We start from the raw sequence: 17,227 nt of genomic DNA on the forward strand, positions 1-17,227 counted from the left end.
CCAGATATATCCATTTATTTGTCAACAAAAGCCATCAGATAATGCAGCTTGTGATTTTTGCATCCTCCAGTGGAATTTCGCTGACAAATAAAACTCCAGGGCTTTTGTTAAAACTACAGATTAAACTTCTGCATTTTCATATAAGCACTCTCATACGGTATATGACTAATATCTGAATAGTTGGTGGTCGATTTCAATACAGCCCAAATCATTAATATTGAAGCCCATATATGATAAAACTGTATGTTTGAATGTTTGTGCAGGTTGAAGGAGCACGGAATAAAGTGATCCTGGTTAAAGACGCTCTGTCTAAACTCAGAAGGCAGCAGTACACAATTGAGGAGCTCACATCCAAACCTCTGCCAGAGGGAGTGGACCCTTTGCACCTTGAGTGCTACTTGTCAGATAAAGACTTCCAGGTAACAACTTCACCTAAAGATGTTCACACATGCCATTTACTAAGCAAAACTCTTTCAGAATCGACCATAAGTGTCAATAGTTTAAAATGGTTATCAAATAAAGTGTATAAGCAAATATCAGCAAATGCTCACATTGGTTTAATAGTTTTCCAGTGTGGCTTTTTTGTCTGCAAGTTATATTAGCCTTTAATTTTCTGCAAACTGATGATGTTAGCAGATCTATGTTAATAAATATATATATATAAAATAATAGTTAGGATGATGTTGACATATTGTATTTGTTTTGCAGATTGTTCTGGAGATGACGAGGGATGAATTTAATGCCCTCCCAAACTGGAAACAGCTGAATCTGAAAAAGAGCAAAGGATTCTTTTAAATTAAAGAAACTTTGTCTGCAATCTGTTGTATATTCACTTTAAGTAATTACTAAGGAAAAATATGGCTTTTCTTTGTGCTTTTTAAGCAAATCTTTTTTTTTATGTATGTACATTAACAATATGTACAGTTAAATATCTTAAAAAAAGGAACCCACCAATGGCTGTAGCAGTTTCATACATTAGTAGCTTTTGGTTACAAGACTTTTCTACACAATTTAAGTATCGACACATCTAGGCTTTTGCAAAATGCAAATGTTTAGGGAATTGTGTGAAGCATGTGGACATAAATCTATTTTGCTATGCACAAGCTTGAATTTTAAATGTGTATCATTTTATTTTACCCTGTTTAACCCTGTTGCTACCAAACTGTCATATTAAAATGCATTAAACACTAAGAGGGACGATTCATGTTATCAGTCAGGAAAAAAAAGAGGCCTTTAGCTCAGCCATGGAGCTCTGCAAGATTCACATTGTAAAGTGAATAGCTTTTTAAGCCATATCGTGCAAATATTAAAAGCACAATGTAATTTTTCGCCGCTAGAGGGCACATATTCAAAATAAACAGACCAGGTATCGTAGTTTGATGATGCCGTGACTGAGTGTGAAATCATGGGAGTTATGGTCTTCATTCCCACAGCCGATGCAATCAGACGGGATTTGGGCAAAAATCATGTTCATGGATGAGCTAATGATTTATTAACGTAGTAGAATGAAGCAGGGTGAGGCTGAAAAACGTCGAAGCGAAACGATGCTGCTGAACGAGCGTGACACGACTCGAAAGAAGCAGAGCTTTTATTGTGCCACAATCGACTGCTTCTGCTCCTTCCGGTCATGCATTTGTGGGGGGGAAAAGCAGCGCTGTTTTATCATACTAGATACGTTTGAAAGTTTTGTTATAATGCTACTCTGTGCGGCCGTCAGCGATCTATTAAAATGCAAAACATATTAAAGCGTCTTTGGTGTTTCCATATGTTTTCTACAAAACAAATCGAGGGGTTATGATACCATTGGCAGGCGACACATTGACACTGGACAACAGTCCGTGTTACTAGACAAAATTGCTTATTTCTCTGGATTTAAACATTCTTTGAAACATTTGGGATAATGTAAGTGCACAAGTCATCAAAATGTATAACACTGTTCTAGTGTTTTTTGTTTTGTTTTGTTTTTTACATTTTAATAAAAACAAATCTTACATATTGTGACTTTAAGTGCTCTGCTGCCACAGGAATGAGTATGACTAATGTATTGTGTGGTGATACAGTCAGCATTACAGATAACAAATTAATAAGAATGTGTATAACTGTATGTGGATTCTCAAAGGTATGAATGTGTATTGTTTGTCCATTACCAGAATTATTGTGCTACCAAAACATACTACAACAGCTCTTGGTTGACAATAAATGCTATTCAAGTTCATATCCCTAGATGTCATGCTCCTTTGTCCATTCTCATAAAAAATTGCAAGACAATTTACCAGATAACTCCAATATTTAACTCAATTGTTTTATTCTCTCTCTCTCTCTGTGTAAGAATCTAGTGCTTCAAATTTGTTTTTAATACCAAAAATGCACAGATAGCCAGCACTCTTTAATGTGCTTATTTTATTTATTAAATATACATTTCAAAAACAACCTAAATATCTGTAATGGCAAAATCTCTGTAGTTTTAAGTGTTTCTGTGTTTTGAAATAAGGTTATATGTGTGTTATTTTTTTGACACAAACACTGCATTGCTCATTTGGAGAAAATGAGAAAAGGGAATAAGGAAAGTGGCAAATCAGTGGTGTGAATTACTGATTACCCACTGGAACTTTATGAAATGTGTGAAAAGTAACTACAAACGTTACGTATGTAACCCTCGTTCCCTGAAGGAGGGAACAGAGACGTTATGTCAGAAAGAGTCTGACAAATGGGATCTCGCCCAAGAGCCCAATCACCTTCGAGTGGTAACAAAACGAGCTAATGGTACACAAAGTACCTTGGTCTGTGGAATTTGCATCGACAGCTCCGCCCCGATGTGCGGGTATATAAGTAGCAGCGTGAGCAACTCGCACTCAAGTCTTCGGTGAGGAGCCAAGCCCAGTGACCCGGCCGTTCAGCGGAACAGCGATGTGGCAAAGGGACGTAATGTCTCCGTTCCCTCCTTCAGGGAACGGGGGTTACATATGTAACCTAGAAGTTCCCTTTCAGTTGGTCATGTTCTACGTTATGTCAGAAAGAGACTGGCGAATGGTGTCCGTTACAAAACGCCACATGGCTGTCTTCCATTGACCTGTGTTAGTGATAGCACCCTGTTGTGAGGCCAGCACGAGTGAGGGCCTATAGCTGACACAAAAAACACGGGGTAGCATATTCCAGCTGGACATATGCTAGCAGGCTGCCTGCTCGTAGGACTTACAAAGGCAGGTATCAACAGAGAGGTGGTGATACACATGAACTCTACATATGAAGAGGTACCAGCCCGCAGAGTGGAATTTTCAACGACAGAGCTGGCAAGGTGCTTGCAAAGGGAAAGACACATGCTACGAAGAGACTTACAGAGGAAATACACATGTGGGATTGCCCAAAAACAGGGGAATCACAACACATTGAGGCACCTAGTCCCACACAGGGCTGACCAATAGGGCATGCACGCAAGTGCTGGACATCAACAGTGCTGGAGGAACAGCGCTGAGGGGAATAGTGCACTTATCCAGTCCGTGGAGAGGAATAGTGCAGCAAGCGGATTGACACCGAGCAGGTCCTTACTGGCCCGACGGGGCGAGTACCCGGGTGGACACAGGCTCTACACGGAGATTATACAATCTCGCAAATGTGTTATGTGTCACCCAGCCCGGAGCTCTACAGATGTCTGTTAGCGAGGCGCCATGTACCAGTGCCCAGGAGGAGGCTACACTTCTAGTTGAGTGAGCTCTCACCCCTAGGGGGCATGGTAGATATTGAGCCTGATAAGCCAGGACAATAGCATCCACTATCCAGTGGGATAACCTCTGCTTGGAGACAGCCTTTCCCTTCTGCTGGCCTCAAATGGTCTGAGGTCCTAAGTGGTGCCCACAGAATAACATAGGTTTCATAGACAATTGGACAAGCTTTTGGGGCAGACCTGACCTGTTGAAAAGAGATGGTCTTTGGTGGCGCAGCTCTTCTCTCTAGTAATATGGCACATAGTCTTAGAGTTTATACTTGACTAACTGGGGCCCAGGTCAGGAAGCAGACAGACTGGCTAAACCGACCGTCTGCTAGCTGCCTCACATCACAGAGGTCAGTTAATTCTCAGCACATAGACTCTTTCACCTAGATATCACACTATAGAGACTGTGTCTGTTCTGCAAACTAAACATCAAAACGTCAAAAACAATTTAAGAGTAACAATTTAATTGAGGTTCAACAAATAAAAAACAGATGCAATACGATAAAGCTTGGCTTAGGCCTAAAAAAAAAAATTTGTTTGGTTCCGGTTTCCGACCGACCCTGTCAATTTATGTGCGACCCAAATTTATTTTATGAGACTGGGGAAGAACGGTCTTTCACACATCGTTAATTAAATTACAGTTTCCTTTAAATGCTGTTTTACACTTAAGTAATCCGTTAAAAACCATTAAGTATTGCATCAAAACCCTTTAACTGTCAATTCCTAAAGTGAGCTATAACTTAAGGTTTGGAAATCGTAACATTAAGAGAAACACGGGGGGAGGGGGGAGTAAACAATATATCGCGGAACAGAGAGGGCACTGACAACATGCTGACAGACAGGACATTAACATTACCAGCTTACTTTTAATATGAAACAAAGTCTCATTTGGTTATTTCACCTTTCAAATGTGGTCATTTTTTAAAGAAATGTAAACAATAAATACCGTTTTGTGGCTCTTGAATGTGTCGAACAGATCGCTGTAAGTTAGATCATCAGTTAAAACTAACTGATCGTCTCTTGCTTCTAGTTAATTTATAGCATCAAAATCAAATAAACCACATAAATGAACATAACAAAGAATGTTGTTTGACTACAAAAAGATGTCTGTACACTCCGTTTTTCAAGTTCAAATCCTCCATGTTAATCTACTATGAGATCGCCTGTCAAACTCCCGCGAAGGCTTTTTGTGTGTGTGTGTGCGTTTTGCGTGTCTATGGCAACAACAGACTTTAAACGGGAATACAGAATCACTGTCGTAAAAGTACCGGTACACACATTTAAAATCAGAGCGTGTGTGTGTGTGTGTGTGTGTGTAAAACTGCCACTGGAGAAAAAATAAATAAAAAAAATAATAAATCCCTACCGACCAATGACCTCAACTGACAACCAACCGGAACCAAACTTTTTTTTTTTTTTAGGCCTTATTGAATATCAGATCCCTTTCTACGAAAGCACTTTTTATAAATAATATGATCACTGTTCATAATCTAGATGCGCTCTGTTTGACAGAAACCTGGCTAAAACCTGATGATTAGATTATTTTAAATGAGTCCACCCCCCAAGATTACGGTTATAAACATGAGCCGCGTCCAAAAGGCAAAGGGGGAGGTGTTGCTTCAATTTATAACAATTTTTTCCGAGGGCAGGTTTCAAGTTTAACTCGTTTTGAAGTAATGGTGCTTCATATAAAACAAATGTTAATGATAAATCCCCTGTGATGTTTGTACTGACTACTGTATACAGGCCACCAGGGCACCATATAGACTTTATTAAAGAGTTTGCTGATTTTACATCCGAGTTAGTTCTGGCTGCAGATAAAGTTTTAATAGTTGGTTGATTTTAAATAACCATGGTGATAAAAAAGATGCATTGGGATCAGCATTTATAGACATTCTGACTCTGACTTATTCTGACAAATTCTATTGGGGTTAGACAACACGTCTCAGGACCTACTCATTATCGAAATCATACTCTAGATTTAATACTGTCACATGGAATTGGTGGCATGTTAATTGCCTCAAGTGGCTTGTACTCAAGGCAATTAACATGCCAGCAAAGTTGGGGTCCTGTCCAGGAACCTGACGGAGCATGCCCATTGCACATGGTACCCCAGCCCGTGGCAGAGGCATCTGTTGACACCACAACATGTCTTGACACAGATTCTAAGGGAACACCAGCCCGTAGAAACAAGAGGTCCAACCACGGGGTGAAGGTTCGGAGGCAGGCTGGAGTGACGGTCACTCAGAGCATGCCCTGTTTCTATGCCCATCTCGGGAGTCGATTGTGAAGCCAGTGCTGAAGCGGTCTCATATGACTGCTGCTGTGGATGCCATATGCCCCAGGAGCCTCTGACACTGTTTCAGTGGAACCACTCTCTTGCCCTCGAAATGTCTCAGGCAATTCAGCAGTGACTGCGTGCGCTCGTTAGTAAGCTGCGCGAACATGGCGACCGAGTCTATTTCCATACCGGGAAAAGAGATCCTCTGCACAGGGGAGAGTTTGCTCTTTTCCCAGTTGACCCAAAGACCCAGATGAGCGAGGTGTCTGAGCACCAGATCCATGTGCTCACACAACCACGCTCAAGAGTGAGCTAGAATCAGCCAGTCATCAAGGTAGTTGAGGATACCTCATTCCCTGAGAGGAGTCAGGGCTCCCTCCGCGACCTTCGTAAAGACACTGGGAGACAGGGCCAACCCGAATGGGAGAACCTTGTACTGAAATGCTTGCCCCTCAAACCGAAGAAACAGTCTGTGTCGAGGAAGAATGGAGACCCGAAAGTACGCGTCCTTCAGGTCGATTGCTGCAAACCAATCCAACGGATGAGTGAATTCCAAAATGCATTTCGACACTTGGCAGGTTTAGGGGCAGACTCTGGCTGCGCTGCCCTTCTGCGGCCATCTCCTCGCTGCGGCCGGGGTGAAGGGGTCAATCCAAGGATCTTTTTTTTATTACTCTCATGGGTTTACATGTGCTGGCCATCATTGCATCTTGATTACTTGCCCTAAATTTGACAATCTCTTCTCCGAATTGAAATTGTCAATAATTGTTTTAGTGGTGTTAATGTTGAAAGCTGTTCTGTGAAAGAGTTGGTTGGTTGGTTATCTTGCTTTTGGCACTAGGAAAGATTTATGACCTCCTGTTGCCTTCCTGAGGAATTTGGCTCATGTTTCAACCACAGTCCTGATCGACTCTAATTTGTCTGATTTGGGTCAGATACGCTACATCTCCCCCTTTCGATCGGCGAGGTGTTTAGCTGAAGACATCATAGATCGCTGGAGAAACAAAGGCAGAAGAAGCAGACAAACACAGCAAACAACAAGACAACACCTCTATGACAATTTCTGTACTGGTGCAGGCATCAGGTTATTTAGATACATGTGGTTAACTTCAATAAGTCAATGTAGTTTAGCACATTGAGGATAGTTTAGATCATTTTGGAAATCATTGTTTTATTTTGATTCATCAATCAAATTTGTGGTTAACTTTGTTTGGTTCTTCTAGGTTGTCTTAATTTAAACATTTACCGTTAGTTTTCTAGTAACATCATTTTCAATTAAACAAATTGACCTATCATGCATGGAGCTCTCTGGCTTCCATTCAGTTTAGAGTGGGTGGCGGATATTAGGTGTTGCGTCAATCCTAATATCAGACCTTCGACCCTTGCAGGGTGTCTAGGTGTTTCACCTACTCAGGAAAGAGGGAAAGGAGAAGGATAAGTAAAAGAAGATCGAAACTAAACAAAGCTGCTGTGGGTTTTCCTAGCATGGTTTGAACTACTATTGAGCTAGGATGTCATGTGCAGCTAGTGTGTCATGTACCTTAACTTCGTGTCAGGTATTCTACCTATTGTGAGGAGGGCTGCACGTTTCTTCATGGTGGGTATATGTAACTTTGTTACGCTAAAAGTTGGATATCCTATCTGTGGGAAGAATACGTTTGTTGAATGTGTTATCAGTAGATGTGGTAACCTGTAGTTAATGTTGTGTGTGTTAATGGTGTAGTGCATGTGTGGTCAGATCTGTTCAAGTCTGTGTTGTCTCCCCCATTTTCTAGTATGTCCCTGAAGACTGGCTCTCTGCATCCTTGGCTTGGATGAGGGCATGTCCATGGTCTAATGGGGATCAGTCCAGCAAGGCAGGACGTTCTTTAGCAGACAGTCGGAGGCAGTTTGGCATGGCTGTGTGAAGCTGGGTTGCAAAACGTTGTCTCCTATGTGCTCTCTTCTTGTGATGTCTTCTGGCTGTAGGTGACTTTCTGACCTTCTGTGCTCTGGTGGTTGCTGTTGCAGAGACAGGGAATGTGGTTCTTGGAGTTGGAGTTCATTTGACAGTTTGTTAGTGAGCGTTGGGTGACTGAGGTGATGTTCTTTAGTACCTCAGATTTTTCATCAACGATTGGCCGTGAACGACTTGTTCGTTCCAGGTGGTTGTTGAACAGGTGCTTGTCATCTCTGATGTGGTGCACCAGGTGATCACCGGCCCTCCGTTCTGTCACTGTGGTCATATGCATGTAACTGGTCTTGAAGGAACTCTTTCAGTTGTTTCATGACTTGTTCCATGTCTTCTGGTGGTAAGCTGTCATGTTCTTGTGCATACTCAGCACTGTGCATTTCTGAGTGGTGCTGAGGAGGGTTTTGTTGTCGCTTACCCACCTGAATTACTCTTGGATGAGTCCAGTGATTACCTTTGGATATCTGGTTAGGTTTCCAGATGTTCTTATCCTTTTGGTTTCTTGATAAGCGTGGCTGGTCCCATGGATTTTTCCAGCGGTTGGGCTAAAAACGGTCCTGGACATGGGTGTCACGTTCTCTGTGCTCTTGATGGAAGACTCTGGTGTTGTGATGCCACTGGGTGTTATCCAGTGCAAGGCTTGAGTCTTTGTTGACAGAGTTCAAGAGTGAGGAGGTTCTGTTACCTTTCTTTGAGGCCATCTTCTGCTTGTTGTAGGCCTTCTGTGTTAAGTCACGCAATTGTTGAATGGTCATGGAGTGCGGACAGGCCATGACACCTAGATGGTGGCTGACTCCAGGGTGCAGATTATTTAGGAAGAGGCTTTTGAAGCTCACATTTTCTTCAAGGTCGGGTTGGTTGTATGCACCAAAGTAGGCTTGTCAGAGTCGGTTGTAGTAAGCTTGTGGAGCCTCTTGTCGACCTTGTTTGGTTTACAAGGCGGTCAACAGTCCATGTTCAGACTCTGGGTCTGTAAACCCTTTAATCAGGACCTCACGAAGTCGCTGGTAGTTTGACTTGGTTTGACTGGGCTGTCGATCTAGGAAGTTTTGTACCTCGGGACTGGACGTGGCTCTAAGGAGGTATAACCAGTGTCTGTCAGTCACATGAGGTCTCATTTCCATTCGAAATTCGATATCTCACAGGTAAGCCTGGATGTCGTGGCCCTCTGTGGAGTTCGGGATGAACCTGCTGATGTTTTCAGACAGCCTGTTGAGGTCTTTGATGGTCATCCCGTGTGCAGCTCCAAGGTCTTGGACGGGAGGTTTTTCTTTCTTTGGCAGGAAAGGATTGTGTGGCGAAAAGCAGGTGAGGTTTTGGGTTGTAGCACTTCGCTCCTTTTGTCATATGCCAGTTCTTGGACGTGGGACTCTGCTCTGCTCAGCAGTGACGAGGCTAAGAGAGGTTTCTCTTTCCTTGGCTTTTGTTTCTTTTCTGACCATGGAGAGCTCATCATTGGTATCGTCTAGTTGTTGGGTCAGATTGTCCATTTCAGTTCTGTACCTTTCAAGGTGGTCTTTCAAAGCACTGATTTCAGAATTCCTGTTTCTGATGTCTATCTTGGCTTTCTCTAGTAGCTGTTCGGCATACTGCAGTCTGTTTACCAGGTCTTTCTGAGCAGCCGTTGTATGTTGCTGGTCGACTTGAGCTGCTGCCAGGGCTGCTTGGAGCTTCTTAACTTGTTCCGTTGTTTCCTGCTCCCTTTCACTGGGTGCTTTGAGCTTGATCTTGAACTTTCACTTCCAGCTTGTCTATGTGACGTTGAGCACGTGTCAGCTCCTCTTGAAGGTGGGTGATGTGCTTGTTGCTCAGTTTCAGCTGGGTTGTGAAGGCATAGCTTAAGTAGCTGGTGATCTTGACTAGCTCCTCGTGGTTGTTGTTCTGGCTTGAATCTTGTGTCAGGAATCTTCTCAGGATTAGGAATATTATTAAAAATAATAACAGTTCAAATTTCTTTGGAGTGAGGCTGTCTGTCATGCCTCTCAGCCAAGTGTTCACATCTTCCCCATGGGCAATGGGGTCTGCAGTCTGCGGCATATTGGCTAGCTGGGGAGAAGAGAGACTGACACAGATCTGTGTGGAGTAAAAGCCTATGTGTTGCGGGACAACTAAGTGTTGTATCAGTGATTGTGAACCACTAGTGAAGTGTGGTGATGACTGTGTTGGTCTTGGTGTGTCTAAGTAGACTAGAGATGCGAAGACTTTGTCACTCTAATGAGGAAGAAGAAAAGAGAGAAATAAGTGAAAAACAAATTCAATGACAATCAAAAATTTATGTTTTTCAAATGAGGAAAATGAATTTTTCCCAATTAAATGTTATCAAAAAGGTAAACGATATTATTAAATCTCTTGTCTTGGACAAAATAATTTAATAATAATGCTCATATCTCTTTCCTTAGTCTGACAGGATTGACATAATACACCTTACAGTTGGACCGCGCTAAAATCTGGACTGCATTTCCAAATGTAGGGAGGTTAGGAAGAACAAAGGAGAGGTTGATTACAATCAAATTCATAAGGATGATTTGTCTTCTTTGACAAGATTGCGTATTTTATTCACTTTAGAATTGATTGATGGCTCTTACATGTCCCTACAAATGTTAAAAGTGAAGAGGAAAGGAAAGAGAGGACGGAGACTGTAAGTCTCAGGAGTGGTTATCTCAACTACGAGGAGAGCATTGTTTTAGTTGCTGCACAACTAATCAAACAAAATAAACTTTAAGTGAAAGAGCGTTGTCTTTCTAATTTATTTGAACTCGTAGTAAGGGATAACAATGTCTCCTTTTAGGGCTCAGGTGTGTCGTTCCCAAGCTAGGACACACAGAGTAAAGAAATGGTAAGAAAAGGTAAAAATTAAAAAGTAATAAATGGGCAAAATATGCAAAAATGAAATTAAATAGAGGAAATCAATAAATAAAACAATAGTGGTTAAGTGTATAAACAAAACAGGAAGAAAGAGGGGTAAAATGCAATAAGTATAAGACTGAATAAAATATATTCAGATGGGTAATAAATAAATTAGGTAGAATAGGTTTACTTAAACTTTCAAAGTTCAAGACTTATTCATTCCTAAAATAATTAGGCCCCAAAGAGAATACTAGAAATAATGATCATATGAAATGATCTGAGAGGAAAATTTTGAATGAAAAACAGACACTATTGAACCACTGGATGGTAATGCTAACGGCTAACCTTTGAGGCTAGTGGCTTTAGCATAGACTTCAATGTAAATACAACAACTGTTTCGTTAGCTTAGCAACACCGTGGAGTTTGTTTACACTAGCGTCAATGCGCATGCACAGTTTAAAGTTGCTCCGGAAGTACGTTAAGATTTCCGTGTTACGGTAACTGTGGCAACCAAATCTAACTCTAGTGGACTAGCAAATTAATCGTTGCATAGTTGCAAATGCAGTTAAGCAATTGACATATGAAATGTCGGCTCATTTCAGCACTGTACATATAACAACACCGCTTTTAGTTGGTTTTGCGATGTGGCACTTAAACTCTCAGTTCGTATAGAGTTAAATTTATCTTAATTCAAATATAAGCTTCATGCTGTAGTTAAGGGAACACAGTAATAGCGATCTCAGGGGATCTGATTCTCCGTGCCAGTTTCTCTGGACACAAACACAACAGGGTTTTTTCGCTGTTGGTACACAGTTGAAATTTACTTGATCAAGCTTTTAAAATGCTCCCATTCAAGTTACTCTCGGACACACGCAGTGTTACGTGAAATTGCATAGACATGAACAGCCATCAATCACTTAATTAACCCTCGCATTGAGTTCCTCAATGAGGTTAAAATTATATTAGATACACCAGTACAATGTCTGGAGGTACTACTTGCGTCTCCTGTGTAAAGGGGGTTCCCTTTGTTGTCGTTGAAAGGGGGTTTCCCGATGTCGCTGATTGGCTGGAAGTTCAGTAGTCACTGAAGTGACGTCTTGGGAAGCCCGTAGTTGGGCGTTGGCTGACAACTCAGAGTTGTGTGGGCTGGTTGAAGTTGAACGGGCACTCGAGGTCAGACTCGGAGACACAGCATTACAAAACTTAACTCAGAACACGAAACTCTCAAACTGAAAAGAAAAGAAACTAAAGTAAAAGGACAGAAGTACCGTTTGACGAGACTAGGTGGTGTTTCTTCTCATCGTGGCTAAGTAGCAGCCGGCGTGCAGACCGAACGCTGGAACCGCGCTCAAAGAATGCTAGTGATGACTAAAAGCATGGCCAAAAGCAAAAGCTAAAAGCAGGTATGACTAATAGCAGAAGCAAAGCTAAAAGCCAAATTTGTATGGTGTCCTGAGTATTTAAACTGGCCTGTTGGCCACACCTCAAATGTTGTCTTGACCAATCAGATATTGTCGTTGCTCGGGGTATCATAAATCATATGTTATCTTATCAAGCACGTGGTCCGAATTTTCCCACTCTTGCAGGGTATAATTTTGGACATGATTCCTATAACAAGAATATGATACATTTGGTCAATCCAAGGATCTTGTTTATTACTCTCATGGGTTTACATGTGCTGGCCGGCGTTGCATATTGATTACTTGCCCCAAATTTGACAATCTCTTCTCCGAATTGAAATTGTCAATAATTGTTCTAGTGGTGTTAATGGTGAAAGAGTTGGTTGGTTATTTTGCTTCTGACTCTGGCACTAGGAAAGATTTATGACCTTCTGTTGCCTTCCTGAGGAATTTGGCTCATGTTTCAACCACAGTCCTGATCGAATTTGTCTGATTCAGGTCAGATATGCTACCCTGTCAAACAGACACACATAATCCCTTGAATCACGTGAGCTGTTGAAACTGTACATTCCAGAGACATCTGAAGACTCACCCTCCTAACCATTTTGCGTGTCTTAAAATTGATCAATGGGTAACCAAGGCACAAATTGTCTCAAGCAGTTCCTGTTTCACTCTGCTTATCTTCTCAAGAGACACAGAAAGCAGTGATAAACTTAATCCAATCAAAAGAAGAATAGAACCCCTCTTGTCCCTCAAGATCCAGGCCTGCAGAAACAACAGATCTAAAGAACAGTGATAACAAGACTCAATCAATCTCTCTGAGACCATTCAAGTACCAGATGTGCAATGCAACTTTGACCAGCTTCAGCATAAATCAATAAACAAGAGAGACAGATTTACAGCTCTACAAGACCAGCACCTCGTGACACCTCTGGGAATTCCTTCATTCTCTCTCTATGCATCCCAGAGGGAAACGTGCCCTATTCTTTACAAAGAAACACAATTTATCTTGCCAATATTGGATTTGAACAACGATCTGTGGGATGGACTTAGTCAGCTCGCTTAAAACCAAGATGACCAAAGGAACTTGCTGCTTGAACTGCTGGAACTGCCAAACAGCTGGACCTGAAATGCCTACACCAACACGCGACTTGCATTCTTGTCATCCAGAACTCTAAACAATCGGTTGAAGCTTTGTGACCTACGAAACCCTCAAAGTCTACAGCTGAGCAAAGAAACTCTCAGAAGAAATTCGAGCATCACCATCTGTAGCTGAGGCAATTGACTTTTGAAGCTTCTCACATAAACAGGCAAAACCTCCAATCACCTGGAGGCTTTTCCCAAACGTCATCCGAACATCAGATCAGCAACCGATCAGAAGAGCCATGATTCCCTGACACAAGCCACCAAAGAAACCCTGCTCAGCCTTTACCAATATGCAAGTACTCAAACATAGCTACATCTCTTGCTGAACTGGTGCTAAATTGATCTTAATTAACTAAAGATAATCCAAATCTCTGCTATTGTGATTTTCTTGGTGCGATCTAAGAACAAATAACTTCCTAGATATTTGGGTTAACTCTCATCTTCAATAACTGTGTGTGTGTTTTCATTCGTTTTAGATCCATGAAATCTAGATTAGTCAAATAAATTATTGTTTCATTATAAAAATTATTGTGAATTGTCTAAAAATTTGGAATTTAAAGTTGCCCAGATCTTGCAAACCTAGCTCGTAGCTTATAAAATTATCACTAGCATGTATTAACCCAGTGATCCTCAAATCTGGCTCACAAGATCCTGCAGAATTTAGCTCTAATCCTAACTAAACACACATGAGTTTGCTAATCAGTGTATTCAGGGTCATTAGAAAATCACAGGTAGATTTTTTTGATTAGGGTTGGAGCTAAACTCTGCAGCAAAGTGGATGTAGCAGGCCAGATCTGAGGATCACTGCATTAACCCATGGCCAGGGAATATTACAATTATCCAATTTGTTAAGATATACTGATGTAAATGTCTCGCTGGATGAGCAGTTGATAAAGTGTAAACTAATCAAATTTGGAATCAGTTCAATCAGGTTGATTTTGAATCTTATGATTCAATTCCCTCTTAAAAGAGTTAATTTCTTACAAACGAGTAAAATTTTTATTATATTCGGCTGAAATTAACTAAATGACTTGAAAAAAAAGTTTGTTCATTTTGCTGAACGTGATTCAAAGATCCGATTCAGTAAAAGGATCCGAACTTGATGCCATTGACTGGCCCCCAGATCTGTATCCAGTTGAAAACTCTGGGACATTATGTACAGAATCACCCAGAGTCCAGAAATTCACAGACCTGATCCAGGTCTGCAGGAGATCCTCCAGGTCATCATCCGCCATCTTATCAGGAGCATGCCAAGTTGTTGTTTACAGACACGTAGCACACAGACACATTGTGGGCCATACACACTACTGACTTACAGTATGAATTGCTTTTATTAAAGTTCAATCAGCCTGTAGTTGAATTTTTTACTTAGATTTTCTGTGTGATTTTAAAATCAGCCCTCTGTTTTCCATTGAAAACAAAATGTCTATCAGTAATAATTTATTTATCTAGATACAATTTGTGATTTAAGTGTTCCCTTAATTTTTGTGCAGTGTGTGTCTATATATGCATGTATGTATATATATATATATATATATATATATATATACACACACACACACATACACACACACAGCAGTTCGTTCTGGATCTTACATCTGATTGGCCATGAGATATTGTACTGTTATTTCTACAGGATCACTTTTTCACTGTTTGTATCATTCCGCTTCCTATTTTTTTTCATAGCGAGTGTCATGGGGGATGCCCAAATCCATTTATTTTGTCACAGAATGTAATTTTAAGATTTATTTAGGCAGTAATGTACTTGTTTATACTTTAAATATGTGGTTTGTTAATAAAGATAATGTCTATTTGAAAATGTGCTTCAGCGTTTTCAGAGATGTGAGCTCCAGGGCGTCAGCGGCTGTTCAGTGCTCATGAACCCACTGAGAGCAACCTCAGCTTGGCCAGATTTTATGGAATTTGCTGCTTGCTTTGATGTCTCTATAGTGGTTAAATAGGGTTACTATGTGTCCTCTTTTTCTCAGATGTGTCCCCTTATCAGACCATTTTCTAAATTTTTGCTTTCTACAGACGCCATTCATCATGTGCGTTTTTCTTAATCCCGCTCCTGCTGAATTTCTGACCATTATCATCCACTCCCGCAAACATTATATGGCATATTATTTTTGTTCATCAGGAAGCCGCTAACAATATGTATTTAAATCTCTTTTGAATGGGTGCACGCTGTTCACTTTTACTATCAATTTCACAATCAAGCATGCTCTGTGTAAAGGAAGATCAATGAGATCAATTCGTCAATGAGCTCAGGATTTGTTGAGCAGCAAATCCTCCAACATGGTCTGACAGTCATTTCTCCTCTTAACCCATGATGCTACAGGACTCCCGAAGCTCGTGTTGACTGCATGCAGGGTTGTCAATTCCATAATTGTTTTTTTTTTTTTTTCAATTGGACTGCTTTTAAACTGTTGCCATTGTTTGATTTCCCCCCATGGGTTAAAGGTTTGAAATGTTGCATAGATTACATTTGACTAAAATGCTTGTATTAAAACATTTTGAATTTAAATAAGATAAAAATGTGCTAGATGCTAAGTTTTGTTAAGGTTAAACATGAGATATAATTTGTTTTGGCTAATTCTAACAGGGAGACTTTGGTCTCATTTATCTATTATTTGTTCCAGAGCAAATCTTTTGGCTGAAGGCAAAATCTCATCACGTTATATTTTATGTAACTTTAATGCTGTATATCAGAGCGATGTCTTTGTACTTTTGACTGAATTGTCTAGCAACTTTTATGAAGGCTGTTACTATTTTATATCCATAAAAATTGTGTGTGTGTTCGTGATGGTGGTTTTTGGGACATTGTTCTGTTGGTGACAAGATACTGTTTTACGAGTCAGCAGTAAAGAATTTTATATTGAAAGAGTCTAAAAAAGAAAAAGTTATTTTTATTTTTAATGACAGCTTGTAAGACTCTTTTAACAAATGCACTGATCAGCGCCGTCAGCTGAAAATTTATTTATAAAATAAAGAAAACAAACAGGCTGTGCTGCCTACAGCCTTGGTTCTGCATGATCTTCATTTAGAAATGCATCATAGGAATAATACCGGTACATAATTCACCCCAAGAAGACGTGCTGAGAGAAATACGATTTGGGTAACTTCAAAATAAAGAATGAAGTGGCTTGATCCAGCACATGAGTAAGTTTCTTTTTTTTATTATGATTATTAATCTACTTTTTTTCTTGTACGCATTTTACTAGTTAGACATTTTCCAAACTATAACTCCTGACTAAATATATAATCAAGTGAAACATCATAAAGTTTCGTTCACATCATCTAAATGTTTCAAGATGCTGGGAGGTTTTTATTATTATTATTATTATTTATGTTCTATAACATAGACAAAAATATGATATAAAAGTAATATGAGTTATAATGTTGCTAGCTTAATGTCTGCAAGAATGATTAGACAAAACCTCACTGTCGGGCTATTGACAAGTGTAGGTCTAGATACAAAGCATGCTTGTGTTTATGAATGTAACTAAGCTTCTGTTCATGAATATCTGCTCTGATGTATTCATTGGTGTTTGCGATCATCTGAGGTATAAATGTATCAAGCAAACTGTAAATATCACTGATAATAAATGTGCTATGTGGTAATTGCGTTCTTTTTTTCTGTAAATTACTACTAGTATCAGTGACAATCACAATAATGTTAATAATGTAGTTTATTTGTGTAAACAGCATGCTTACTTATTTATTTCAGATGTGACAATAATATGGCAAAAGAACCTTATGCAAAGTGAGCCAATGCAAATAAGCAGCCCTCTCAGGAACCTGGGACGCAGCTAAGACCAAGCGAGGCACACACTCCCAGGAGTCTCTTTAAAAACAATGTATGTCCTTCAGAGCACATAAACAATATACAC

At 40.3% G+C, this 17,227-nt stretch overlaps 1 protein-coding gene across 1 annotated transcript in view; it reads left to right on the forward strand.

Moving 5' to 3' along the window:
• Positions 1–2,215, forward strand: part of svild (supervillin d) — a 75,234-nt gene extending 73,019 nt beyond the window's left edge. Inside the window, exons 26-27 of the mRNA XM_059530692.1 lie at positions 264–419; positions 709–2,215. Of these exons, the coding sequence (XP_059386675.1) occupies positions 264–419; positions 709–795 (243 nt within the window). The 3' untranslated portion in view covers positions 796–2,215. The remainder of the gene's footprint in view (positions 1–263; positions 420–708) is intronic.
• The last annotated feature ends 15,012 nt before the right edge of the window (positions 2,216–17,227 follow it).

The sequence above is a fragment of the Carassius carassius genome, chromosome 39, assembly GCF_963082965.1.
Source record: "Carassius carassius chromosome 39, fCarCar2.1, whole genome shotgun sequence".
Lineage (NCBI taxonomy): Eukaryota > Metazoa > Chordata > Actinopteri > Cypriniformes > Cyprinidae > Carassius > Carassius carassius.